At 37.0% G+C, this 19,452-nt stretch overlaps 1 protein-coding gene across 9 annotated transcripts in view; it reads right to left on the reverse strand.

Moving 5' to 3' along the window:
- LOC126864381 (protein tramtrack, alpha isoform) overlaps nucleotides 1–19,452 on the reverse strand; it is a 46,444-nt gene that overhangs the window by 5,787 nt on the left and 21,205 nt on the right. For 5 of the 9 annotated variants that reach the window (XM_050615668.1, XM_050615666.1, XM_050615665.1 and 2 more), the window contains exon 5: nucleotides 2,737–9,381. In XM_050615668.1, coding sequence (XP_050471625.1) covers nucleotides 8,666–9,381 — 716 coding nt within the window. In that variant the 3' untranslated portion in view covers nucleotides 2,737–8,665. Of the gene's footprint in view, nucleotides 1–467; nucleotides 744–1,862; nucleotides 2,135–2,736; nucleotides 9,382–10,558; nucleotides 19,080–19,452 lie in introns of those variants that run through there. The other 4 variants (XM_050615672.1, XM_050615671.1, XM_050615670.1 and 1 more) reach the window with 4 other exon arrangements.

The following is a 19,452-nucleotide window of genomic DNA, read 5'->3' on the forward strand; positions in this document are numbered from 1 at the left end:
CGACAGTATTTAAAATACTTTCTCATCCTCCTATTCTCCAAATCGTCTAGACCATCGTCCTCAACATAATTTGGCCATTGCAAAATTATTTGGATGGAAGAAATATAAATTGTATCTCACTAAATTTCACTGGAATTGACGAAAACTGATATCTGAAGCAGCCTTAATAAATACAGAGGCAAACTGCAGTTTTTTTTTTTTTTTTTTTGTTATGCAAGTCCATTGCGATGAAGAAAAGTCATATTAAGGATGCAACTTCGTTAACGTGCATTATTTTGGATCATTGCGTGATTGATAGTAGCTTCATGTTTTGTGAATGTACCATATTGGAAGCTGGTATGATGTTCCGTACCAATATTAAATCGTTATTAAATCATTTCTTTATATAAAACGCGTTTTCTAATAATTAGATGCGGCAAGCAGGGTACGAGGAGTATGGCTAGATGGCGAAGCGGTCAAAGACTTACTTCCGAGGTCTTCCGCGCTTTCTTGTTGGCTGGCTCTTCTCTGTTCTCGTCGTTCTCGTTGTCAGAGTGGCGGGAGCTGAGGTGACCAATGTAACCCTTACGGGACTTGAAGTAAGCGTTACAGCTGTGGCACTTGAACAGCGGGGCCGGTTGGGTGACCTGGGTGGAGACGTGGAGTTTGTACTTGTGCCTGTACCAACGGGTTCGAGACGGTAGCACCTCGCCGCACCACTTGCAGACTACGGAACCGTCGTTTTGAATGAGGTATTCCAGCAGCTTGTAAAACAACGTTTATTTGGTTTTTTCTCTCCCTCTCTCACCCTTTCCTCTTTAATCATCCTCGCTCGCCCCATCGTATCACGTCGCGCTCGATCGTATCCACCCTATCTTTCTTTTCCTCCCTTCTCTAGGTTTATTCCCTTTGGTATAGAATTCGAAACCCTTTGACCTGGTGTTGGTGATGATTCGAGACAAAAATCTATCGCTATCGGATTGGAACTTAGCTGCGAGTTACCATGATACCATGAATTTGTTGGATTTCAGGCAAAAACAAATATTCGAGATATTCTCGTATTTTTGTTCTGCGATTTCTTTATGCAGTCATCGAGTTCTCTGTTTCTGTGGCGCGGTGTTTGCTGGACGGACGATACACCGACAGAAAAGGCGTCACCCGACATAAACGAGATTAGAAATAAAATCCACTTCTCCGCACGCAATTATATATAGAGAAAGTGCGGTTCAACGAATTCCTTGCGAAAAGTAAACGGCGCGCTAATGAAAAAGATACGAGGACAAACCAGATAAGACATGCCCGGATAACGTTACAGAATGCTTTCCATTCGGTTGTCTGCGAAAATGCATGCACATTGCCAACTGGTTAGGATAACAGATAATTAGAAATAACCTTTCAGTCGTAAAGCAAAACCGTAAAATTCTTTCCACATTTACCTGACAATTCCAACAACTGGATACAAAGTATCACGATCACTAATTAAAATGATTATTATGCCTTTTTTTCTACACCAATGAACAGTCCCTATATCTCCTCTCTTATAATAAGATTTTAATCTATACTCTAGTGCAATCAAACAAGTATGTAACGATATACATCTACTTGTAAGTACATACTTCTAACTCTCTAACGAACTTCCCAAAAATGCTCTTAGTCTAAAGAATGGTCGAACCAGCCGAATGGAAAACACCTTATAAAATGCGCGGCGACAAGAGCTTTCCAAGTGGCTTCCTGGTGCTCTGCCCATTTCTGTTGGTGCCGTGTCCGCGAGGACATGGTGATAAACCGCGCCTCCTTCTCATAATCGTCCTCTGAACGAAGCCAGGTGGCACAGCTGGTGCACTGCCTGCCGAAGCAGTATCAAAAGCAGCAGACCAACCAACCTGTTTCCTGACCTCCGGCTCGGCCTCCCCGGATTCTGACTTAGGTAGCAACAGATCTCCCCGATCCTCCTCCCGGTCGGTGAGGAAGTGCATTCCGCTAACCACTCGCTCGGATTTGATGTACGTGCTGCCTGTGTTTCCTTCGCTGAACGAATCATCGCCGCTCCTCGTCGCCGTCGTCAAAGGTGCTGAAGGAGGAGGCGGCGGCGACGACGAGGACGACGACGTGCAGATCTCGAACGTGATGTCGCTCGGTAGACTCGGCAGCTGATCTGGGCAGACATGGAAAGAGAACAGGTACAGGAGCGTTAGTATCATTCAGCTGGAAGATTAGTCATCGGTTGTGTTCCTTGAATTTGTGAGGCGAGGAACAAGGACAATTTAATGAGGTTTATTATCGAGTGTAAGCAATGTCTTAAATTGAAATTTGGGAATAGTTTTTGGAATATTACAATCTGTAGCTTGAAAATAGGTCTGAAAGTCTTGGAATTTATTATCAGTTCGAGCAGCGTTTAATCTGAGCTTTTAGGAAATTTAGTGATTTGGATTCTTAGGAGTATTACAAACCACGTTAGTATCTTAAAACAGGACTTGGAAAAGGAGGAAAAGCTGTTGATTTCCTGAAATGTTCGATAAAGTAATTTAACTCTTATGTTTCTTTCGATAAAGATTCAAGAACCCTCTGAATTATGGTGAAAAGTCTTATCCAATTAAAAACTTGATTAAGAATGGATTTAAAGATAATTTAAGAATTAATTTAAGAAACGTATCCGTTTGGTCGATTTTAAGTTCAATGAATATTTCCGTATGGCGTATTTCGCGAAAGCAAAGGATGAATAGTACCAAAAGAGAAGAACGACTAAACGGAGAGATGTATGTTCCTCTGTCTTGCTTTAATGAAGGTTGCGCTAATCGATACAAGAAATAAACGGTCGGGTATTGCAGTTGTATATCACAAAGAGTTACAAAGAAACTACAATTAGATAAAAACAAATAAAAATAATAATAGGTATTAAATTGTTATAGTCCTTATCGCCACCCGGCATTGATTATAATAGGTACATATGTACGTACACTTAAATGTACAGTCAACGACCGACGATAATCTGCGAACGTATAGCTTCATTTTCTTTATTATTACTGTTATATGATATAACTTTTTTTTGTTTGTTTGTATAAGCGCGCTTCTACCCTCAAACGGGGCGAACGTACAATATAATATAATATAATATATAATAATATAATATAATATAGTATTTATATATAATATATAATAGATTTTTTTCTGTATTCGCAACGTCTATATCTTTTAATAATTCTCACAATTCCTTCTCTTCTATTGCAAAAATCTACCATTACTTATTAGTACATTTTCGTAGTTTTAACATCCTGCATGAATGCGTTTTGTTACTTTTAGTGTCACTAATAGAATTATGTACTGCTTCTTCCTTCTATCGAAACAGAGTGTCGAGTGATGCTTCCAGGATCGAGTGCAAATAAAAGTGTCAGTACTGGTACCTATATATTTCGTATATGTCTGTATATCTTTATAACATTACGGTGAATTTCATAAAACTCACTTGCATTATCTCCATTTTTAAAGCGTCGAAGAACAGTAAGTAGGAATAATAATGCAGGTGGACATGCGTGTATATACCTTTTCCTTTTCTTTATTTAAGACGTCTGCCGGTGCTTTCTTTTTATCGATAGATATTTAAACGTGCGTGTAAACCGCGAATTTTATTCGCAGCAAACGAAAGATTTGTAGTGGGTCGAGGTTCTGGTAATAGACGAGGAGACACAAACGACACTGATGCGTTGCGACTTTTTCATCGGTTTACGCGAAGAAAAAACGTACTCGTCGCTAACACACGAATAAAACGTGCAGATTTAACTATGGTAAATATAAATAAGTCTATTCGCCAGAACGTCGTGACAATATACATAAATATATATCATCTATATCTTGCATTCTACTTCAACGAATAAAATTGGAAACGTAATAGAAGGCATCGCATTAATGTCACAAGCTACAATAGCATTTAACGCTCGAATAAAATATCTCTGCATCATGAAAAATTCAAGTAACCGCATTTGCATTTTGTTCGGTTATTTCGTATCCTCATTCCGTATGTGTTAATCGTGTGGCTTCCTTTAAAGCCTAACGCACCTTATCTCGTAACCTAATTACCCGATGTTATAGTTAAAACTAAAAATAAAATAATAAACGTTATTTGACGATGACAATAATATATATACATATATATTATATATATGCTATATATATAATATATAAATATATATAATAGTGTAATAATAATATAATATAATATAATATAATAGAACTATTACAATAATGGTATAAAACTAAAACGTAAGAAGTAAGGTAGTCACAATGCATGGAAAGTGAAGAAAAAAAAAGTATAACACGATCGTTTTCGATTGCTTTTGCACACATCATAGAATTAAGAAATTCGTTTTGTCATTTCCTTTTTCTTTCCTAAGACTCATTGGTATCGCAATGACGTTAGAGCCTTCAACTGTATACGTATGGCGCAAACCTTATCTTTCCAAATAGTAATAATTTTCTTCGTTAACACAAGCAATCAATCGAAATTGCATACGATGCCCATTTTCTATAAACGTACGTATCGATCCCACATATTATACATCAATCACTGACTCAAATTGCGAATCCATACACAATTTCTCCGAAACTGTTAATATATCTTTCAGTGATTAACAAGCGATACGGAATTCAAAACGTGCTCTGTATTCTGGTAGTATTGTAGATGTGTGCTTTTTCGTATATGCATAATATCAAAATGAACGTTACGCTTCCTACATAACAACTACAAATTGGACGCAAGAAACAGAATTGTGCGCGAATATAAATTTCGTGCTTCACCTAACGGAAACTAAACAGTTATCATTGTTTTTCCTTTACATTTACGCAATTTCGTTATACATATATAAATATACATATATATAACATATATATATATATAACATATATGTGTTATATTAAACATATGATTATCAATCATATATAATACATATATTATACACACACATATATATATATATATAAAAGATATATATGTATATATATATCGATATATTTTTTTTTGCTTTTTTTTTCCTTTTAAATACCGACTACGAGTGCGAGCTGGATCTACGAGAGAGAAACTCGACGAGTTCCTCGTGTTACGGCAACGAAATCACACGCGGGTTCACATTCCCTCTCACGTAATATATTTCTCTTTATATATATTCTTTTAAATAGTTCTCTGTAATAGTTAAGATTTGATGATTATCATCATTATCGTCGTCATTACCATCATCATCATCATCATCATTATTATCATCATCATTATCATCATCATCAGCATCATCCTCATCCTCATCATCATCATCATCCTCATCATTCTGAGACATACACATCACACGTCTAACATCCATGCTCATTTTCTCTCATGCGTATAACACCGATGCGGAAGACCAAAATACTGCTTTCCGTTCAGTATTCGTTCGAAAGTTCTCGCAACGAATTATAGCATTATAGAAAAGGAAAATAGCAGGAAGAGTGGACGAAAGAGGAAATATTAATTCGCTGTTAATTTAATTTTTAATTTATAACAAATTTTGTAAAATAAGGGATTTATAACGTCAGATCTATGGGTAAAATTGTTATGCGATCAAACAAATACATTCTTGTAAGCATCTAATTTAATGATATGTTTAATTTTGTTGCTGAATAATATTATCTTTTATCAGGTTGAAAAATAACGAAACGATGGAGAATAGTAGAAATTACAACGAATGGCGAATTATTTTCCTCTCGTTCTTTCTTTCCTGGTTTATGTTTTAGAACTGATACGGAGGGATAGTAACGCGTTGTTCCTACTAACAAATTATAACACTTCGTTTGCATTAGTTCTGCTCGACTGCGTGAACGATGTTTGAACATTTCCCCAAAAAGTTATTGGTATGTATGTATGTATGTATATATATATATAAGGACGTGCACGCACGCACGTACATATGCGCGAATAAATTTATATTTCGTTCAACTATTTCTACTTTGCGGTGTCCCAACACCGAAAAAAAAGAAAACGTGTTAACAATGTATCAAATAATAGATTTCTTTCAGATTTTTTAACGAACGAATGAACGAAAAAAGTATAATATAATATAATATTGTAATATAATATAATATAATAATATAATAATATAATAATATAATAATAATAATAAATCAAGGAGAAAAAACAAACGGTCCAGACCCAAAACTAACTGAGGGTCATTAAATATACTATGCCTGTATAGATAACTTTCTTTATAACTTGTCTGTGTTTGCCTGTGCATTATTAACTTATATACCTAGCAATAATAACCAATTCTATCGGTGCTTGTCCATATCTAAAAGTTAATAATTCTTATCAAACAATAATATTAATAGAAATAATAGTAACGGTGAAAATAAAAATAATATTATTTTTGCTGCATTAATAGTAGTGCGAGTAATAGTAAATCAGTAATAATAATAGTAAGAATAATAATTAATTATTGGTAATAACTATAATACACTTTCCCAGAAAACCTGTACATATACCGGTCTGTTATGCAGTATAATTCATGTTTCTTCCTCCCTTTTCTCTATTTTAGGCACTATCTAATGAACTCTGCGAGACTTCTGTGCCTCGTAGGGAACCGTTAATAAACTCTCTGATAAATATACATTTTCATCTTCTTTCTGCCTTTCTTTCTTTTAATATTTTACTAATATGCTTTATTACGCACCATTGGAATCAAATCTGTTGGAAGGCGTAGGAAACATTAAAAAGAGAAAAATAGCAATAACAGTTATAATAATATTAATACGAATCCTGGCTATGAAACTCTGCACTTTTGATAACAATCCATCTGCTCATCTTTCTTCTCGTTACTTTAGAATATAACACATCTGACAAAAATTTGGAAGCACGTTATTATCGCTCCAATAAGCTTCTATGCAAATTGATAAGCATAGATGAATGTTTGTTGAAAGTTTGAAGATACAGGTGACATTCCCCGATACAAACAAAGGGGAAAAATATCCAAATTTCATTTTTTTGGCGGGAAACAACTAGTTTGATCGTGATTGCATACAGTTTTGTGCAGATGTATAGGGAACTATGAAAGGTGGAAAATTGGAAAATATCTGGAAAGAAGAGAGAACATATTCACAACCAACGTTTCACACGTGAACTGCTGAATTTGAAAGAGCGGGTACAACAAGGAAACAAAAAGAAGTGAAAAAAGAAATAAAAACATCGCGCGTGCGTTAAAGCATTGGAAGTTTTTTTAAAGCTATCACGATATAATCTAAAACGGGAATATACCCATACGATACTTTGTCAGTCACATTAATCGTATTGCTTATGTTGCTCCGTTATATTTTGCTTCAAAAAGAAGAAAAGGAAGATATACTCTAGACATAAATTTTACATGTCAAAAATGATGCGTTCGTATCAAAGAAAAAGAAAAGGAAAAAGAAAAAGGGGATACGCGGTTGATAAAGGCACGAGAAAGCTGGCTAGTTTTGCGAGAATATATATCTCTCTCTTTTTGTTCACCAATATCGTTAAATTTCGTTTCTCAAAATATAAAGAGAAAATTGGAATTTTATATGCAGACTACGCCCGCGTAAAATACTGCGACGATATTTAGTAAAAGAAAACTTTTCGGTAACGCGGACTCGACACGATAAACATTACTTTCAACATTGTGAAACAATGGTTCCCATATATGATACATACGCAAACGTAACCGCCTACAATATTAGTTACACGATAAAAACCTATAAACAAGTATAGCCTTTTCAATCGCTATCGTTAAAAGTTCCTCTTTTTCCCACTGGCCAAATCGCTTTCTCCGCGAATTTCTTTGAAATTTCACGCGGCTTACGTTTCCATGTGTAAAACCATGGCGATCAGGATGGTCGTGCAAGTGAAGGAGACACAGCCGGGCATCGATCGTCCACAAGCATTGCGCGCTATTGCACAGTTCAAGGATTATATAATACTAATGTACACAGCAGCACTACTCGAGCACTTACGTTCGAGTATAGACATCTCTTTCTCTTTGTCCTTTAATTCAAAAAAAAAAAGGAAGAAAAAAAAAAGAAAAAGAAAAAAGAAAAAAATCCCCGCGATAACTCGACGTCGTTCCGCTCAGCAGTGTTTGTATGCGATCTGTCACGTTAGTCTCCTCCACTGGCCGATATCAACCGTCGGTCGCCCTTCTTCCCGAAAAGACGATACTCGTCGGGCTTCCATTAAAAACGACTATCAAAAATTGATCGCACGCGTAGGAAATCCGATCTCGCTTTAATACAACGTGAGGAGTCGATCATCGCGGGGGTGAGATAGGCTATGCGATTGGTCCGCGGCACACAGGTTATGATATATATTTTGTTTTCTCAGACCGAAGACAACTTGATCGATTTTTCTATCGGTGTCTCTCTGTACGACCACGTATTTTCACTATCGGGTGACTAGACTAGGGCGGTGCTGAGAAGACGACAGAGTAAACGAAAGGAAGATTTCGCTTTCTCAAACACGCCCCCGCCTGAATATGGAGAGCATCCTCGAGGTGGCCACGTGCTTCAACGTCGTCCTCGAGAGCGTGCTCCTCGAGTTCCTTTGGACGTCACTAGTCGCGACGGTCGTTTCTCCTCGGCCAGCGTTCTCTTCCGCTGGTTCAGTGGTCGTTCTTCGTGCTGGACCGATCGCCATCCCACCTCGCCCTCGCCCTGCCCGCTAAGGCGAGAGAAAAAAACCAAACGGCATCACGCAATCCTTCGGCATGAAGCAGTCGTGCACGGTTTTCATATGATTCTTCATTTTGTCAGGCCTGGAGAATTCTTTTGAACATACCGGACACGGGAATACCTTCCTCTGATGGCCTTCGTGGTAAAGAAAAGCGTGTCGTTGGAAGCTGTATTTATTCTTGAACGTCTTCTGAATGTCGAGCTTCGCACACTCAGTGCATTGATAGACACCCTCGGATATCGAGGCGTAACGAAAGAGATTCAAACCGCGAACGGACATCTCGGTCAGCTGTTCAGCAGGATCCTGCGAGTGCGATGTGGCGCGACGCCTCATGCGTCTCTTCGGCACCTGTCGACCAGGCGGAGCCGACATGGTTCCGATCTGGTGACCGCTGCTCGTCGACGAGGAATTGGTGGTCGGTGCAGGGCTACTACTACTGCTACTTCCGCCGCTGTTCTGCGCGTTGTTCCTACCGGTTGCCGGTGACATTGACGAACTTCTTGTCGACGTGGTGGTCATCGTTGTGCCGGAACTGGACGCTGTGTTGGACGTCGAGCTAGTAGTTGTGGTCAACGAAGTGGTGGTGTTCGATCTCGCGTTTGATGTGTCCGTGCTCGATTGATTCGCCGAAGATCCTGATCCGGAATTTCGACCTTTCTCTTTCCACGTCTCGCCATCCGACTTCGTGTTCCCCGATGAAAACTCTGTGAAAAGATTCGAGTTAGTAAAGAGACTGATTCTTATCTAGAATAAGTAACGATCATGGTTACAACAATTACGACAATGAGCATTATCAAAGAGACTTTCTAAAACATGATTTGCTCTCTGGCTACGGTAAAGGCTGTGTAAATTGCATGCAACTGCGATCTAATTCGTACTGAAAATAAATATTTAATGATACCGATGTATGATTGTATACTCTGATGCGTGCAGAACAGAGATACGAGAGGCTACTGCGAGTCGTAAAGGGAATTTATAGCTTGATGTGAAATCAACATGGCATATAAATGATTCTGTATAAAGTAATACAAATAAAATCTAAATAACACCTGAAAATAAAATTATAATATAAAAGAACGAACAATAATCTACTTAATAAAGTACCAATAAATAATACGAGGGAATCGGGAATTTTGGATATCGATGAAAATAAAAATCTCGCATTGATCAAACAAAACCAAAACAAAGTATAGTCGTACCAGTTTCTTTTCTTTTTTTTTTTAACAAGTTGTCAGGCAAAAATCGGGCCTTCATTGCGTACTTTGTGTACTCGTAATATACAGAATGACGGATCGATTCCGCGCTGAAAATTCTTGACGATCGTGTATCAACTTAAAAAAGGGGAAAGGTAAGCAAAGGGAACATAATGGCAATGATAACTAAGAAAGAATTCACCCGATGCTTTTCTCCCTTTTTAAGCATCAGTAATTTTGGCACATCCCAATATGCACATCCCAAGATGCACTGGAAAGTTTCCAAATCGAAAACGTCGGGTGATTTCGCGGAGAAGATAGATACACGTCGTAGAGTCGTGATTCTGTCGTGCAAAATGGTCTCTACGTCGTACTTTGTATCGAGAATTCGATCGATGCGAGAAACGACACCAGTTCCGGCATTGCGACTAAATTATGTGACAGACTTTGTCCTTTACTCGCTTAAACATCTTGCAATGTTTTATTAGAAGCAAGCTAATAAGTAAGAAATAGAACAAAAAATAGTCTTTCAACTTCTACATAACGATCAAAATGAACATTATCAGCGTAAAATTGTTATAAATCGTTTCTCGCAACGAAAACGTTGAGATAATGAGAAGAAAACAAAAAATAAAGAGTTTAACAGCCAGCGGACTTATAAAAATCAGAAGTTAAATGCAACGAAAAAAACCATGTACATATATATATTTATCTTTTTTCTTGATCTCCAAATATTTCACTTTGCTTCATTGTCCGGACAGTAAAAATAATAAATCAACAATACGCGTACGCAACATGCAAAACAAAAGTCCATAAAAAATAATAATCGCTGATTTCCTATCGTGATTGGCTTCTCAAGCAGTTGGAACGTCGATTGTTTTCTCTTTTTATTTTCAACACTGATGACTGCTCTATATTCGAACGTGCGAGCAAATCGGTCGAATTTCTGTTATTTTCAAATAAGAAACGTTCGCTTTTATTCGAGTAAGCCACACACAACGTAGGAATCTTAATATCTAAAGATCGTCCGATCGGTTCTGACAATCGTTTCTCGCCGATTGTGTTGACGATTCTATAAAAAATTGAATGGTAATTCGTTAACGAGAGCCATTTCAATGATTTTATTGGCAGCGTGTCTTTTGATGGATAATCGTCAACGGCGAGACAACGATCGCTATCGACCAACCAGATGCATCCACAATCACTAAAACGAAACTAAATAAAAGTAATTTTTGGCTAAGAGTAACGGTGCTTCGTAGTGAATGCGGGAATTCTTGAATTTGGTGTATGTGTGAACATATCGAGATATACAAAGGGACGATATGATTTCTGTTTCAAGTGACTAACGAGAAATCTCTACGTAAGAACACGGCTGTGGAACGTAGTAACAAGATTAGAAACAAAGGGTAATTAGAAGAAAAAAACAAGAAAATATAAACAAACGAAGAAAGAGAAAATTTTCGTTCCAAAAAGACAAGAAAAAGAAGAAGACAGAGAATGGTTGTAGACAACTCGTGGCGAATTAATCGCGTGTGACAAATCCTTTGTTTTGAAATAAATTATGGCACTTTGATGATGATGCGTCGCTTTGAAAATATCCTCCAACTACGCGGGACAGTAGAGATTTGTATGTAAACGATTAATGAATGATCACGAGTCTCTGAGCCTACTTACACTCACGTTCCACATACGTGCGACAATAATAACGCATATCATAACGGAAAAACAACGAAAAACGTAACGAAAGGAAGTAAAATAAAGTTCTACTGCGTGTAGCATTGCGCTGTTAGTCGTTATAGTAATTACCTTCTTTTTCGAATTTCAATTAGTCTGCTACTTTCCTTGACAAGCATGTATATACGTATACATATACTAGACAGACGATCCAGCTCATTAATTTATGGTCGATTTCCATTACAACACACAATTCGCACGACAACCTCTTCGATCATTGTTTCCTTTTTCTTTCCGTTTCGGAATAAACCATTGGTAACAAAATATTTCAACGTACGCTAGTTTAGTACGCTTATTCGCTAGTTTTTCAATCACTTCTTTTTCCCCATTCTTTTTCTTTTTTATCGTAACGCGTGGAAACCATTTAAAAAAATAAGAAAATACGACGCAGAACGTCGATTTCTTTGTAAAAAGTTGTAACGGAAGAAAACAATATTGGTAAATGTATAACATAAAATTAAAAGTGACGTAACAGCTGAAATTTACTAAAGGTGTTATTGCAGTTAATGGATGAAGCTTCATACAAGAAACTCGCTTGACTTACGCGCTGATAAAGATAAAATATCGGGCTTCTACGCACATGTTATCACAAGGAGAAACAATATGATCGATTTTCAAAGAAGTTTAAACAATAAGAGTCGCTAACTTTAAAAAAAAAACTGTTGGACAATAAACAACTTTCTTTCCTCTTTCATTCATTTAACACAGTGTCTTATTGTTTCCTTCGATGCGCTAGTTTGTACGTTGGATACACTAAACGATTTTTCGAGATGCCCGCTAAATATTCTTCTCGAACGATAACGCTGATGTTACGTTTTCGGTTTTTCATTGATCCTTAAGTAAAAGCTATCCGTTCAGATTTCTATCAGCGCATCTCGTAAAATCGACCAGGCACGCACGATTAAAAGTGCATGTAAAACGTGAGTATGCATTGCGCGCGCAACAACGGAGACGTGAATGTATGAGACAAAAGTCGGTACAGCGAGACTTAAAAATCCTTCAATTACAATCTATTGAACACCGTTCTTTTTATTATCGATAGTCATAATCAAACAATCAGTGCATATAAAATATACTAAGTCTACCCAGCGTCAGAAAAGACTCATCTTCTCTAAAAAGTTCCCTATAAAATTTTTTCTTGTTTCTTTATTTTTTTTTTTTTTTATTTTCCCTTTATTACTCTTTTACGCTCATTTCACGACAAGGTCTCACTTATTTGGCACTAGATTGCGATCATCGGGCGCGCTTTTTAAAAAAAGGGATATACACACACGCGCACGCGCGCGCCTAAGATCGCGGGCGTCGATAACAATTTATTATTATTACTTCATTTTTTTACTTTTCTTTTCTTCATCGTCATTATTTATGTCGCTTAAAAAGGCACCAAATCGGGGATTACACCGCTACATATTATTGGATCCCACTGAAGTACGTTAATTCAACGTATAATATATAAAGTTAAAAGTCAACCACATACCTCCTTTGCTTCTTTCTTTTTTTTTACTCTCATTTTCTGACGCATCATTTCAAAAACTGCAACGACGTTAATAGGTATTATCAACTAGCGCTAAAATATATTCGATATAACTTTTGTTTATATATATAAATATATATATAAATATATATATATATAAATATATATATAATATAATAATAATAATAATGATAATAATCGTAATAATAATATTAATAATAATAATCGCAATAATAATAATAATATGTATATATATATATATATATATATGTACCATCTTTACGCTTGCCGCATACTTTGTATATGTGTTTCTCTCTGTATACGTGTTTGTGTACATATGCGTGTAATTTATTTGCGATAATAAACTATGATTCTTTTCTTTTTTAATATATATATATATGTTTATGTATATATATATATATTTATATTTAATATATATATATTAAAATCTATCCGATAGTACAGTCTGCTTTTTAAGCCTCGTAATTTACCTCTCTCTCTTTCTCTCTCTCTTTCTCTCTCTCTCTCTTTCTTCCTCTCTGTTACTCTTTCGCGTTGGTTTCTTGCAAGAGCGACTGATGCCGATAACACGTGAAAAAGAAACTTAGAATAATCGGTATTGACTGGTGGTCCGCTTTCGAAATAAGGGACGAATAAAAGGGAACGATGGTTATTGGCGTGTCGCCATTGCAAGAACCATATATAAATATAATATAATCTATGTAAAATTTTTCTTGTTTTTCATATTCTTTCCCCCGTAACCCACCCGCAATGTCCGTAGACTTATAAATTAATTAAAATATGTTCAACACGAAATTCATCAACGAGACCTCTGTGATCCTAACCGCGATTGGCGTGAGAAATTCGCTTCTGCTTCCAGTAAAATTCACTTAAACGAAGGCAAAACAGTTGCAGATTTTCGTAGAAAATTTTAACTCGGCCGATTCTTCCTTTTTCTCTTTTCACTACAACGTTAGTTGAAATTAATTTTTAATCATTTTTTATGTAATGCGTAGTACAAGTACAAGGTACCCCCTTACAAACAATTCCTCATAACACTTCAAAGTGTTTATTTCTTCCGCTATGAACACTTTTTACAGCTTGAACACTAATTTTGTACGAATATAAGGATTTCGTATCGTTATAATCCTTAATCCTTAAAAACACTCCTCGCAAGCTTCTACTAAGTTTTACTGATTGGCAACATGAATTTCCCCTTTTTTACAACCTTAATTCTAAAGATTAACAACATTTAAAGGCAACGAACGTGAGCGAATGTTGTACGATAAATTTTCGTAGCAAGCTTCAAGATCAGTTGCTAAATTTCAACAATTTTATTAGGTATCAGTTTACCCTGATCACGAGCCTTAAGATACCATTAAGGAATTCGATGTAAGCAGAGATAACAACTTGATTCGCATACGCGTCGTTACAAATGTTCTTTTTTTGCTTCTTTGCCAAATGCTCTGCAACTGTCTTTCTAAAGTTTAACGGCGGATAGAAACATTTGCGGATCTTTGTTTTCTTGTACAATGACGACGACGACAACGACGACGACGACGACAAATAAGATATTTAACAGAATAATATATTATGCGAGAAATAAAATTTAAAGAAAAAACAAACATGTGGTCAACAAGGATCACCAAGAGTTTCAGGTCTTCCAAGCGATTTCTCACGCAAAAGTCGACTAGGGTAAACTAACGCTCCTTTTCGTACGGACGAATAAAATTGGATATCCCAAACGAGCTATCACGGAAAGCCCCCCGTTTAAAAGAAACAAGCACGTGGATCTATTTTCCTGATCTATTGTTAAAAAAGTGAGAAATTGATCGTGAGCCTAGTATCGAAATGATTGAATTGTCGTTCGTTACAATTTGGCAATTGATTTTGCTTTAGGCGATCCGAGAGCTCTGTTACACTGTACTTTCCATTTCATATCGACACGCTTTATTCCGCTTCTATAAATCGTCCTCTTTACCTGCCATCTAAAATTGAGTTAGTCTTAGCCTCTCAGTGATTATCAAATGTGAGTGTATTACTTTAATTATTATTTTTTTTCCATTTTAAATCGATATAAGCTGTTTTAGCCGCTGCCTCTTTGCACTTATTTTTGTTTAATATATAATATTTATATTCAACTATCAGTTTATACCCTCTTTCCTCAATTTGTTTTCATATTTTCTTCCTTTTTTTTTTTTTTTTTTTTTGGACGGGCTTTGCGTTAACCCATCGCGAACACAACAATTTCACCAAGACCGGCCTGCAACTGTCTCTCGTCCTTAAAATTTTCTTTCTGTACGTCAAACAAAAAAAAACACAAGCTAAAATAGGATAAACTAAAACAAAAGAATACACACACACACACATCTTTTCTCCCCGCCGAAAATAATCCACCGACGCGGAATGGTGGATACTCTTTGGTCCATGAAAGTTAAAAATTTTGAAGATAATTGACCTGAGAGCATATCGATTTTGCGAGTCAGCGGCACGGTCCATTACGATCAGAAATATTAAAACATCCGTATATGCTTTTAGTTTGTTTCTCTTTCTATCGTTCCTTATTATTTTTTTTTTGCTTTACTTTACCTACTCGTCTAATCATTGCTGCCTGCCTAACTAATAATATATCATTCTATCTTCCTAAAAGTACGCGTAATTGCATCCGGAGGCGATCGATCTTCCGATCGCTCCGTATTTCTTACAACTAAAATTTTTTTATCTTTGCAACGCTAGATATCTCTTGAATAACGAACGAACAACACTGGTCAATCGTGGGCGATATCGGACACAAGATCGTATAAATCATGTTGTGTCCTGTCTCTTCTTCTTTCATTTTTCTTTTCACCTTGAAATCCCACGCATTTAAAATAACAACGAAGGTCTCCGTTACGATTATAATTAATTAATAGTAGCAGTAATAATATTTATAATTATTATTATATAGCCTCTAGTCGTCTAATGTCTATGCCCAACTAGTGAAAAAATTTGTATATAAATCGTTTCGCTTCCTCTCCGATTCATGCGTGTCGTTCATAATCATAACAATCGATCTATGAACGAAGGTCCGACTAGAGAGGATTCGACAAAGTGTAAAGTGCAAAATATAGTAAGCTACAATCGTATTTTAGTGCTGTCTCTCACGACTAAGCCTATGTACCATCACTGTAGCCGTATCCCTTTTGAACAGTAATCGATAATCGACTCGACCGTTTGCGCGTGCACGCTATAGTCTTTAAGACTAAAAGAACTCACAAAGAACTCTGTATCCTTTTTTCTTTTCTAAGCATGGTCTTTCTGAATTAAATTATACATAAAATTATGCTTCGGATAAACTGCGTAAAACTCGTAACAAGTAAGACAAGGATATATTTTTAACAACGATAATTTCTATGACCCTGGACACACACACATCCTTGTCTCACGTTATTTAGAATTTAATATTTACAAAAAGAGAATCTACGTTATAACGATTAGCTTTAGTTGATTATGAATTTATGTAACAAATTTAATAGTCGTTTTAATCGCATATTTTTGCTCTTGGGAACAATATATATATATATAGATATTTTACCCACGATTCATTTCAAGTTAAACAGGAAATAAACGAACGTATCATTTTTTGGGTAACGATAAAATCCATGTTTTCTAATATAATATATATAATATACAGAATATATAGAATATATAGTAGTAAAACTGTGTCCAGCTGTACTGGCTAAGCACAAATGTTTTGTTCAATAGAGTACGGTACAGTACGATATGGCGTTAAGTTACTACTAAAGTGCCTTCAGTCTATCCAATGTCAGTACTATCTTGTATTTGGTGTCGTTAAAACCGTCCCTCTGCAGTCTTTCAAGAATTGCATGTCCCGTTCCGTTAATTTCCCCATTAACTATCTCCATCCTTGCCTGCCCTAACCGCGGACTTCTTTCCACCTTGGCTCCCTATTACGCTACTATATAACTTCGAATCAGGCTCGACAGCTTGACAACAGCTCAACGGCTCAACAACATGGCGAACGGTCATCGTACATATATATTGCATTTACTCAGTCTACGTGGTTCCCTTATTTATATTGTGTGTGCATGTACCGCCGTTTTACTTCAATAAACGTATGCATATTTTCGATGCTACATGCAACACGTTTGATTCTCTCCGTAATATTATAGTCACACAATAGTAAATATACTCTTTGTTGATTTGGACTCACGTTTCTTTTGCAATTATCTTGCTTACTTTTTTCTCCTCTTTGTTTCATAACTGATCCTCGTTGTCGTACAACTACGTTAAGACGACCAAACGAGTACACCGGTTCAATCATATATAAACTCTTTGTATGCGCATATCTCTTTTTCTTACGTTCCTCCTTCTTTTTTCTTTTTATTTGTATAACATCCGCGATTCCCTTGAAGGGAAGCGACGCGGTAAAGCTCGTTTCGTTTGTAACTTAATGCCCGTTTCGTGTTACGCGCACGAAAATCATTTTTCGAGAAAGGGAGCTTTCGGTTTACGAAATAGGCTGAGATACACCCGCCGATTTTGTCCGAAAGAGCGAACTTTCGAACGAATCAAGAGAAAACCAGTAGTTATAGGATCCGATATAGCACGAATTATATCACGTTTAATAAAGTAACCGGACATAAAAGGTACTCCGTTCGACTGTATTTGACTTTACTAGCTGCTATGATTAATATCATATATCCATTTGTTAAAAGTCCAGTTTCTTTCGTTTCACGTTGATCCATTGAAAAAGGAGAAACTGTTTTGAGCTGCAGTAGACACATGGTCTACGATTCAATTTCCCCATATTGGCGGAAACAACGTCTTCGGATTTAGCTGTTTGTTGTTTATCAAACGTTCGTTAATTGTATAAAGGAAACAGATGTACAATTATCTACGTATCAATGACGATGATCATCGGATGTTTAAAATTTGTATATTCGATTGACTATCCGTTTACCCCCATATCTCTGATATCGTCCTTTCTTGATTCGTCCTACTAGCGTTGTCTTCAAAAACCAATCCTCGATTGTATTTTATTAACTACGAGACTAATCTAACTACTACTACTTGTTCTCTCTTTGTCCGTTCGAAACACTGCGACCTTTTCTTTTCTTTCTTTTACAGCTATGGGTTTATCCGGAAAGCCACTGACACGTACGCTCGCATCGCTCTTGAGCTTTTCACGCGATTTTTTTCGTTTGCTGCCTCTTCCTTGCGTAACGTCCCCTGACCCTTACCACGACGACGAAGAAATCGATCAACGATTTGTTCAACGATTTATCGACGATTGCACGACGCGAAGTGATACTTGGCCGTTAAGAGCACCTCCGGAAACGTAGGAGGAGCATCGTAACGGTAATTTGGATTCTTTCTCAAGAGGCAGAACGAAGGGAAAGAGCCAAGGAACGTAGCCTGAGAAGAGAGGACGCACCGACAGCGGTCTACCGCTGCTGACCCATACTACTGCTGCCACTGCTGCTAAGAGCCATGTGCGACTTAAGGCTATGTATGATCTTAACGTGGGCGACCATGTTATCTTTCCGCGTGAATTCCTTATAACAAACCGGACAAGCAAAGTACTTGACGTTACGCTTGTGTGAGGTGACGTAGTGCCGGCAGAAATTACTGATGTGTGTGTAGGTACGATTGCATACAGTGCACCGGTATACGTCGCCCTCTTTCACGCAGAAGTCCCGTACCGAACCTTCCGTTCTCTCGTTTTCGACCTTAAACGATCCTTCGAAGTCGCTTTGACTGATCTCCGATTCACCGGCGACCAGATTAAATATGGCACTGCTCAAATTGTCTTTCGACACCTTTTGCTCCGATTCGGAATCGGAATATTGCTGCGAGTCATCCATGGACGCCATAATTGCCGTTGACGATGTTTTTCCTTGAAGAGACGTGCTGTACTCCTTACGAAAGCATCGCTCGAAGTTGATGCGTATATGAGTCGGTGACTGCGAGCCACCGCCACTCGACGTCTCCTCCGGGTCTGAAACGAAGAAAACTTTCTTCTTTAAACAGTTCTCGACGCCTACACCTTTGTATCGTATAATATATATATATACATACATATATACATACATACATACGTACGTATGTATATGTATATATATATCAATGTTATAATAACATCATTCGAACTTAAGTATATCGATGCATTAGGTATAAATTATCATATATTTCTAGTAATATATAATAGTGTATAATAATGTACTGATATAATAACGTATTTCTATATTTGTGGGGGGAAGCAAGAGGAAGGGTAGAGCCAGCAAAAAAGAGTCACCGTATTCGAACCGGCTGTCCGTCAACTCTGTCCCATGTTAAGTGTTTTATGCCGCACCCGCTTTTCCGTGTCCCCA

This window comes from Bombus huntii, chromosome 4 (assembly GCF_024542735.1).
Source record: "Bombus huntii isolate Logan2020A chromosome 4, iyBomHunt1.1, whole genome shotgun sequence".
NCBI classification, from domain to species: Eukaryota; Metazoa; Arthropoda; class Insecta; order Hymenoptera; family Apidae; genus Bombus; species Bombus huntii.